The sequence below is a fragment of the Corvus brachyrhynchos genome, unplaced genomic scaffold (assembly GCF_000691975.1).
Source record: "Corvus brachyrhynchos isolate BGI_N302 unplaced genomic scaffold, ASM69197v1 scaffold150, whole genome shotgun sequence".
Lineage (NCBI taxonomy): Eukaryota > Metazoa > Chordata > Aves > Passeriformes > Corvidae > Corvus > Corvus brachyrhynchos.
Genome location: NW_008236162.1, coordinates 3,377,856 through 3,388,242, shown reverse-complemented (window position 1 = coordinate 3,388,242; position 10,387 = coordinate 3,377,856). Strand labels below are relative to the sequence as shown.

General features: G+C 48.6%; 1 protein-coding gene across 1 annotated transcript in view; it reads left to right on the top strand.

Moving 5' to 3' along the window:
* The first annotated feature begins 5,584 nt into the window (after positions 1-5,584).
* SFRP1 (secreted frizzled related protein 1) overlaps positions 5,585-10,387 on the top strand; it is a 20,833-nt gene continuing 16,030 nt past the window's right edge. The window contains exon 1 of the mRNA XM_008633471.2: positions 5,585-5,637. Coding sequence (XP_008631693.1) covers positions 5,585-5,637 — 53 coding nt within the window. The remainder of the gene's footprint in view (positions 5,638-10,387) is intronic.

Below are 10,387 nucleotides of genomic sequence, written 5' to 3'. Positions count from 1 at the left end.
ATGCCATCAGGTATTGTTCCTTCTTTGGAGACCTGGGACATGAGTGTGTCAAAGCAAGGCGGGCTCATTCTTCCTGTGGACACCGCGGTTGGTGTCGTGACCTGCGTGTGCCAGGCGTCCACAGTCTGTCATTGCTGGGCTCGTTTATGAGCCCCAGTGCGAAGGAAACGCGCTCAGAAATATTCTGCTTAAAATACTCTGCCAGATGCATTGTGTCTTCCTAACCTTTAACTGGTTCCAATGTGCAAACAGTTAAGATCATAATGTTAACATTTTCTCAGATATTTTATGTGCATTTAAAATATTTTCGAAGAATCAGCTTTCGAATACAAGGTTTTATCCGATTAGAATTTTACTGGAGTTTATAAAAACATAAAAATATATTTTCAGGATGTCTGAGATGCTGCTGGCCTTTGTTGTAAACTTTAAAGCCCTTGCAGTGGAATATTATCATTATTACATGGAAGATGTCTCTGGAATTTGTGTGATTAGGTAAATGTGCTAATTTCACAGTCCCATATTGAATCACCTCTGCAATCGCTTAACACAGGAAAAGTTAATAAGAAATGCATTCATCTCTGCACCAAACCCTTCTTTTGCTTTCTGTTGGGGTCAAAGGTTTGGCTTCTGCAGACATAAATGGATTTGAAACATACACTAAAAATACAACTTAAATGCTTGGGGCAACTCTTCAATGGACTCAGTTGCTTTGCTTATCTCTCAGCAAGTGTAAGAACAGATCTCTCTTCCCCTGCATGGCAACTGCAGCACCTTCCAGCCAGCTTCCAGAGGGGTTAAGTGAGAATGCATTTCTTCCCTGTCTTAACTGGAAACCTGAATCAAGAAAGGAGATAAGTAGAATTTAATAGATGTTCTTTTTAAGACATCTACTGTTGTGCTTTTGGAACAGAAGGGATGGCAAACACTATAATCCCTGGCAATCTTCAGGTTTGCCATGTGAACAGGAAGGCCAAGCATGGAAATGGTGATCCTGTCCATTTATGAAAGATCCATGTATTGTGTTGCAGTACTTTATGATTCCATGCCTAAGTTGTTCATAATTTTAACAGGTTTATTCTGATTCAAACCAGTGAATTAGCATAAGCCTGTTAAAGTTATACAGCGAGTGTCCCTGAAATCATAAAGCAAGGTAGTAAATTACTGTGTTCAAGAGAGAACGAGGCTCTGTCTCCAGGCTGCACACCCTCAGCTGACCTGGAGTGGCTCAGGCACTTCCCACAAAAGCAGGGTGCTATCAAGGGCTGTGTCTTTGGGAGCTCACCTTTGGGATCCTGTCCTTCAGGAGGGGCATTTGGAGTGCTTGTGCTGAAGGTGCCAGGGGGCTGCACAGTCCCACTCTGCTCCTGCCAAGATCCACGGGCAAATCCAAGGTGTTGAACAGTCACGGACTCCTCGCTGTTCATGGGCACAGAGTTTTCCAGCCTGACCAAGCACAGACATTTGTGGCTCATGGAGGAGACAAGCATACTTCAAAACAAGGAGTCTTTCAGGCCATTTAATGCAGTATAGATGCAAGAGGATAAATCAAATTTACAGGCATGGCTCAGATTGGGAGATATATTTGCAAAGCCAATTTGTTTCATTTTATGGGCTTGAAAAATTCTAAGTCAGAGGTCCCTGTATGGTTTGAATTAGGTTGGGATAGGGGTATTCTGGAAAGCCAGATCTGGAGAAGTTTTCATTCAGGGCATTTGTAATTGAGTAGAGGCCATCCAGCATTTCTGTAATGCTCTCAAATAAAATATTCCATGTCTGCCCAGAATATAAGCTTCCACATGACAAAGAAAATTATAAATACCTGAAAATGGAGACATCTATCTTGTATTAAATATTCAGGAACAAGATTTCATATGTCTATCAACAGAGAAAGTGAGAATTTCAAAGGGTGCTGCTTTCAAATGAAAAAAAATTTAAAAAGCAGAAGGAAGCTCTAAATAGCACTAAAAAATGAAATGTTTTTTTCTCTACCAGTTTGTGCTATCAACAGGGTTATCAGTTTTGTTGTCTGAACAGGAGCATGACTGCAGGGCTTGGAACTGGCAGGTCCGTGTCCTGGTAGCTCCGGTGACCCCACTGGGATGTTCCCAGCACCGTGCCATGCCCACACTCCGGCTTGTGCTGACCGGATGTGCCAATCGGGCAACCAGCAGCTTCCTCCTGGCCTGACAGGAATCCTGACACCCTTTCTCCAACACAAGGAGCCACTGAGACTCCCAAGCCCGTGGGCTCTGCAATGCATTTTGTGCCCTGCAAGCCAAAATCAGCATGAAGACCTTGGCAGCACTGAGTTAGTTAACGGCTGGACTCAGTGATCCTAGAGGTCTTTTCCAACCTTAGTGATTGTGTGATTCTAAGACAATTTCGGCAGAGGGATAAGCCCCTGGCTCCCACTGCTGAGCTCAGCTGCCAGAAAAGTTCCCCGGGAAGCAGAACAATCTTTGTTTGGTCATTAAAGCAGAAAAAGAGAGAGGGAATCTTAGGAAATGCTTGAAACGATTAGGTGATCTTAACTCTAAGGAGCTAAACAAATGCAAAGCAATTCCCCCCTCAGCCCCTCGTGCTGCTGTAGAATGTAATCTCATTTCTAAACACACAATTACAGAAAATAAAAAGAAAAGAAAAGAATAATTAATTTCTGCTTCCTCATGCAAATCCTCTGACCAATCATTTAGGGATCAGGGGCAATTCAGCTTCTTGTGCAAATTCCATACTGAAGGCCTGAAAAAAACAAGTGAATGGATTTACTTTTCTAAGAACCAGAATTAACAAAGGTTCCATTTTCCATGGTTATGTGCCTGGCCAGACAGCCCTTGCTGACAAGCTCTCAAAAAACATGTGTTGGCCTGTTGAAAAGGCCCCAGTGTTGACTGACAGACAATTGAAGTGACAAATTGTTTCATTGTACTTGGCAGGGAGAGCGCTGTATTAGATAATTATGGCGAGGAGGGAAGCGACAGGTCACAGGTCAGAAGACACGTCTGACCCTGTTTTCTGAAAGCCCTGAAAGGAGCCCATGCCCGGGAGAGCAGCGTGATGCTGCTAGCAGCTTCTCCTTCCACTGTGGCGATTAAGAGCTAACGAGGATGGAGTGGGGATGAGCTCGCCCCAGTCCTGGCTCCCTGGAAGCGGGTGTGTGGCTCCCCAGCAGCACCCACCACCCCCCAGCGGGGCCCGGAGCATCGTCAGCTGCCTTCAGCAGCACGTTGGGACACTACCACCTTTCAAGCAGCACCAGACCCCTCTGAGCACATCATCAGGTCCATGTTCTGAACCGGCAGGAAAAAGCACCGTGTCCGGCCCTGAGTCCTGTCCCAGGCACTTGGGCACAGACACCTTCCTTTGCCAGCCTGCAAACACCAGCAGGACCAACCCCTCCCTGCTGGGGCCTGTTTTTTTGCTGGCTACAACAGAGTACAACTAATAGTTATTGAAGCTTCTCTCCTGCCATAGAAATAAAATATGGCATGGAATCACAGCACAGCTACTCCATTGAGAGCAATGCTACACTGAGTAATACCAATAATTCAAAACAGATGAGCCAAAGGCTCAAGCACTATGGGCTCAGTATCCCAGTCTGCCCTGACCCCTGGAATTTGCTGAAAGTTACCTTGAGACTCACCAGAACTCTTTTGTAACTTCTGTGAGGGTTATTTATTGCAAAGTCATAAATATTTGCTATGGATTTTCTCCATCAATCTACAAAATGAATTAGGTTAGAAAAAAATGTATGTACTTGGATTTTGGGCATGTGTTTCCCAGGCAGGGTAGAAGGGGTTGGATCTCCATTGTGCAGAAGACAGGCTGCTGCAGAGCTTTGGGCTCTGCTGCCTGTGCTAATTAATTCCCTTCCACAAACAGTTTAAAATGCACAGTACAGTTGAGAAAGGGGGAAGGGAGGGAAGAGATTCTTCTTTAAATCTGTTTTAAAATCTTTCATAAAATTATTTATGGTGTAAGGAAAATTCTGTTTCCCTCTCCTCCCTCACAGATGCCCTGCCAGTCCCTTAAAACCCTGAAATTCAGAGGCAACATGTTGGGCCCCAGGGAATCAGCCTTAAGTTAGCATCTCGCAGTCTACCTCAGAAGCCAGCGCTGGCACCACCTGGATGTGGGGATGGAAGTAGAGTGCCCAGGCTCCTCTCTTTCCATCCCAAGGCAAAACTGCCTTGGGGCAAAGCCACCCCATTTCCCCACTGTTGAAAAGAGGAGGGAGAGCAGGACTGGCCTTGCCTTGCAGGCATTTCTCTTAAGTTTTTATTCAGGTAAATGCTTAAGCAAGACCTTAACTTTGAGGATACTACAGTAGGATTTGAGCACAGGCAGATGCTGTACCTGGTGGCGAGGGGGTGACAATGAGAAGTGGGGCAAGTTGTTCCCCCAATGGGTGGTCAGGCACTGAACAGGCTCCCCAGAGCAGTGGTCACGGCCCCAAGCCTCCCAGAGCTAAAGAAGTGTTTGGACAATGATGTCAGGAACAGGGTGTGATTCTCAAGCACATGGGCAGGACCAGGAGCTAGACTTCGATGATCTTCGTGGGTCCCTTCTAATTAAGCCTCCAGGATCCTGTACCTTTGCAACCACTGCCAAGTGACTGCATGAAACCTGGCAGCCTGTGTGTCCCGATGGCAATTCACACTTAGACAGTGAGTCCTGCACTCCCATGACTGGTTGTCCTGCCACCAAAAGCTCCTGAAAAGGTTTGCATGAATGAGCTGATCTAGCTTTGTTTCTGCTCCCATGGTTTGTCCTTTACCCTTTGGCCTTTGCCCAGCTCTGTGGCCGCAAGAGCGAGGGTCTGGCCACAGATGACTGCACAGCTGGCCAGATACTTATTGTGCATGGCACAATGAGCCATGGTGGGGGCCTGTAGCTCCTGCTGCTCCTCAGCCCCAGCCACTGGTATGCTTGGTAAAACACCAAACCCAGCATTTTTCTCCTGCTGCAAGGAAGGCTCCAGTGCAGTCCGGCGTGTGGGCTGTGTGCAATGCTTCCTGGTGCCAGAGAAAAGGGATGCTGTTTCCTGTGTACTTGGAGCTGCACCCTGTTTCCATCCTGCTTTTCTTCCACTGTACCAGTGCAGCAAACCCAAGCCCTGCCAGCCCTGGCTTTCCCTCCTTGGTGAGAGCCCTTGGTGCCAGAGGGACCCAGCCTGCAGCCAGCCAGGGCTCTGGCCAGCTCTGAGGAGTGGCGTGTGGCTCATGCCAGCCAGCTGGCCCCCTGGAAGCCAGATGACAGGTTGGCAAAGGCTCCCAATTTCCTTCTCTTGTCTCATGAGTATCCCAGGAAGGAACAGCTGCCTCACTTGTTCATTGCGTACCCACCTGGGACTCTGCCCTGTGCCGGTGATTGGTCTGGCCAGGTTCAAAAGCAATGTGGCCAAGAGCACTAAGGGATTTGAATACGTGCTAGCAAGAATACCTTTCACTGCATGTAGGTAAGGTCAGATCAGGTGACCCTCATGCTGAGGATCTACATGGGCCTTTTTGTGTAGCTGTGTGTCCAACAGCATCTAGATGACACCCAGGCAGCTGTGGGTACATGTGTCTGTCTGCTTGGGCACCACATGCGCACCTGCCTGCAGCTGGCCACCGCCACTGGCCACGGGCTCTGGGCTGGGTACCAGAGTAGTAGGAAAAGTTGAGAGAGGGAGCATGACAGGAGGAGCTATTTGTGCAATCAATGATTTACCAGATGTGTACACTGTACTAAAGACTTGTAAACATACTTTAATGGCCAGCTGTAAATCCAGGCAGTAGCGGTGCCAGCTTCATCTCCATCAGATGTGTCTTAAGAACAGCAGAGGAAGGGCTCTGAATCACTTTGTTATAGGCTCTGTCAGCTCTGCAATTATGCATGTAAATCAAAGAACCAATGTCCTCAGGTCAAAATTATTTGAGTGTCAGGAAAGGTTTTATGACCAGCAGCTTCTCCTTTGCTGGGTTCCCTGCAGTTCCTTGTCTTCCACAGATGGCATCTCCAGAACGTTGGGTTTCCATCCCAGTGCCCCAAGTGCGTGGCTGTGTTTTCACTGACTATGCTGGAAGTCTCTTTTGTTAATCACTGAAGCACAGCGTCATTAGTGAGAAGTGCAGAGTGTACACAAAGAGGAACTTGCCAAATTACTAATAAGCAGAAACTCCATCCATCTTAATGAAACAGGGTTAAGAAAATAGCAACCTAGAATATACACAATGGAGCCTTTCCAATCTGCTTATTTACTCCTGTTAGAAAGTAGTTCTGAACTCCATCTCTGGTCCTGCTTGGAGATTATCACATGGTTTCCAAACCACAGGCATCTTATGTTCTTGCAAATCATTTAGCATGAGAAGAATAAATAAATAAGTGGACAGATGGCTCAAAAATTTTTAGAGGGGAGAGGGCAGATAGGATTTCCACAAAGCAAGAAGCATGAGGAGATGTTTCTTCATGGTGGGCTAGTCTCCTGCTCCCTTCCTTTGGGGTCCTCACAAAAGCAGCCGAGGGTCCCCATGTCCTCAGGCAGCATGGGGTCACTCTTGGGCCAAGACTCCTATCACACCAGCCCAGCAGTGTGATTTTATAGCTCCCCAGTGACTTGCAGCATTTCCCCAGGTTAGTCTGGCAACCCTGTAGGGGTTTGCACCCGCACCAATGCGCCTGCACACCTGTGCTCCCCAGCCACATTTTTCTTCTGTTGGGTAAGGAATGACTTGCAGTGCCTTTCATGCATGCAGCTTGGCTGCTGCTGTTTTATTGAATGCCAGTGCTTGCTGTGTGTTATTCAGGCAAACTTTATATACACCACAGACCCTCTCAGCAGCCTGCACCTGGCCCAGGGCAAAGCTGAGCCTTGTGAAGAAGAATATGCTGTAATGCAGCAAATTATTACAGGATAAATATTTATAAGCCCCTGTAAACATTTGCCATCGGTTCTCTCCTGGGACTAGGGGCAGACGGTCAAGAGTTTCAGCAGTGCTGAAGGCATTAGCTCTCGTAGTCCTTTATATGTTAGCTAGTAAACCCGTCGTTGATCGCGTATAGTTATAGCATTTATTGGTGCTAATTTCACACAAACAGAAGACATTGCCTGGAATTGTTGCATGCCTTGATCCTGGCCCTGCTGCCGGCCAGCTTTTGGTGAAGGTGTCTCCTGCAGCCCTGGGGCACTGGGCACCTGGCTGAGGCATCAGAGCGGGTCCCCACAGCTGCAGAACCTCCCTGTGCAGATTCCCTTATCATGGGATGAGGGAGTGTTCCTGGCTGCATCAGTGTTATTGGAGTCTTGGAGCAATCTGCTGAGAAAAACAGAAAACAAACATGGCAAAAACAACATCCTCCCTGGGGACTGATCCTGGCAGGGGCTATCAGCACTCAGTGGGCTGAGGGGGGTCTAATCTAAAGGAAATATTCCCTGGGGGTGTCCAGGAGCTGTCCTGCGGCAGGGGTGGCATGGTGGACTCTCCATGTAGGGACATGGCAGATGGGCTGCCTCTGCTGGTGCATCCCATCTGCCCCCCAAAGAGGGGGCATGGGCACCAAGGGACAGTGTGAGCCCTGGGACAGGGACTGCAGGGACCCGTGGCCAGCTTGTCTCATCTCCCCCATCACTGCTGCCTCTGCTGGGGCTGAGACGGGGCTAATGCAGTGGTGGGAAACTGGAGAAGAAATGCCAGGGCAGGCAAGGCCGTGACTCCTCCATGCCCTCAAGTGCAGGAGTAAAACAATGAGCCCTGGGCAATAGGGCTTGTTGCATGGGAGTATTTGGGGGCTCCACTTTGCTGCTCATGCACGAAAGCCAGTCATTTGGCAAAAATCAGCTCAGTTAGCAGGCTTTGTTCATAAAGAGCCAGGGCCTGAATGGAGTCAGGGCTAATATATTCTATTATCCCATGCCTGCCTGTTTCCCCAGGGCAGCATGCAGGGAAAGGCGCATTCCAGCACCAGGTGGCCAGGGCAGAGTGTGCCCAGTGTGGGCAGGGAGGACGGGACAGGCGGGAGAACACCACTGCCAGCAGCACGGGGACATGTCACCTGCCACCTGCCCTGTCACCACTGAGCACCCACCACAGGTGAACACGGAGCAGAGTGGGATGCTGAGCTGCAGATGAGGGCAGAGCGCCTGGTCCTGCAGGCTGCCGGGATGAACAATGGAGCCAGGAATAGGCACGGTTAATTGGACTGGGCTTTTCACAGGGCAGGAGAGGTCTCAGGACAGCCAGAATGATGTGTGATGCAAAGCTTCTCATTATTCAATAAGAAAATGTTAGCCCCTGTGGGAAAGGCAGCAATAAATGGCTATGACATTAGAGACAAGGCAGATATTTAAGAAGCAGTGGGCTACATAATTATGAAGGGAAATGGCTGCGCAGGCTTCGCGCAGAAAAGTTCATGCCCAGTCTGGAAGAGGTTTGTTGGAAGAGCAGCCCTTCTTGGGCAGCTGCTTTCTAAGAGGTCTTATATTGTGTATTAAACAATTTAGTGGCCTAGACCAGAGTTGTTGGCGTTTTCATTTGGTTTGGGTTCTTTCCTCCTTCTCCCTAGTTTCTTATATTTTTTAAATGAAAAATGGTTTGCCAGCAATTGTATTTGCTGGTCAATTGTATTTCAGTTTACAATTTACTCTTGGATTCCCATTCAGGCGCTGTTGTCATGAATGTGGATATCTGCCACAGAGGAGAGAAGGGAGCCAGAAAAGACCTTCCCTGAGCCAAGCTGAGGAACTGTCCAGGCCATGCATGTGGTCAGATTTAGCAGCCAAGGCATGCTGAACTGTAGCTTTTCTGTTTGGATCAAGAGCCTTGAACTGTGGCAGGCTCAGCAGCTACTGTTCAGTGTGTCAGGACTGCAGCAAACCCCACTAATCAGTGTGGGATGCTCCAGGGCACATATCCCTGGAGTGACCATGACAGGACATTTACCTGCTGCCATGTGGTATTTGCTGACCTGCAGATAACCGGAACCCTGACTGTAGTTTTATTGTGGTGTTACTGCTGTTGCCTTTGGAGAGCTCTCCAACTTTTGAACAAGAGTTTCCCAAGTCCCCACCTTGCCTGCCTACCTATGATATTCCTATCACATGCCTAAGCCTGGAACAGAAGGATTGTAGCACTGCCAAAGTCAAACACACCCATTTGCTGCTCTGCAAATAGAGAGGCTCTGAGACTTTCCTATGATCTTGCCATGGAAAATGGAGAGGCACTGGCACAGTTTAGTTCCCAACCAGAGACTTGTACCCATGGATGTAACGCCTGGGTGCAAATAAAGATGCTTGAGTAAATCTTGATTGAGCAGATCAGTGCCCTGTTCCACATTACACCTATTTCCTGGGACACAGCACTATCTTCTAAATTCTCAAAAGGAGATGTTGCAGTGTTTCTTAACTGGTTTTGGTAAAAGCAAATTCTATACTGTCAGAATTTTTCAAGGAATGAGAAGTCCATTTTGCAGCTGTTTCTTGGTGGAAACAGTGATCAGTGCTTTGCCACCATTTCCTGAGCCCAAGTAGCAGGAGAGGGCCTGCTCCATCCAACTGCCTCTTTCATTCTGCGGGTCCCTTGTTTACTGCTAAATTCTTCACTTCATTAGTGGTGCTAACTGGCTGCTCTCGTCTGCTGGCCCTCAGGTGAAAGTAGCTCTTTCAGGCTTTCAACTGCAGAGCTTCTTCCATTTACCTCTCAATGAGGTGTAGTTCCTGTTTTAAATAGTACAAGTTGTTAGAGCCAAAGGCAGCAGCAGGAAGGGGAGCTTTGGAGGATTGCAGAGGAGGGAGCTCAGGAGAGCTCCCTGGGACAGGGACCTGTGGGCACACAGGGGGCAGAGCTGCTCGATGGCCAGAGCTGCTCGATGGCCAGAGCTTGCACACAAGGACGGAGCCAGCTTCTCCTGCCTGGCTTGCACCAAGGGGCACCCTGCTCTGCCCCGCAGCGGCCGCGGGAGCGCAGGCCTGTGCTGACACACCTGGTTAGCCTCACAGCCCGTCCTCCACGTACCCAGCTCCTGCCTTTGGAGGGCAGCGAGCCTTTGCAAGCCCTGAGAAGCACAGCAAGGTAAGGGTGACGAGGGGCTGGTGCTGCTGTGGAGGAACAGGGAATGCAGCTCCTGCTCCTCCGGCACATCTGGAGCCGCGTACCCAGATGCGATACCACTTTACAGAACAGACCCCCTTTCTCTCTCCTGTTTTTTGTTTGGTTTGGTTTTGTTGTTGGTGGTTTTTTTTCTTTTTTTAAAATTTTTCTTTCCAATACCATAGTTCCTGTTAGAATTTGTCTACTGGGAAATGAGTTCTGCACGGTCCAGTCCAGGTTCACAGAAATATCTGCAACCTTGGAACAGCCGCTCAGGAGCGCCGGGACCTCCCAGAGCCGCCCCGGCTTCAGAGCCAGGGACT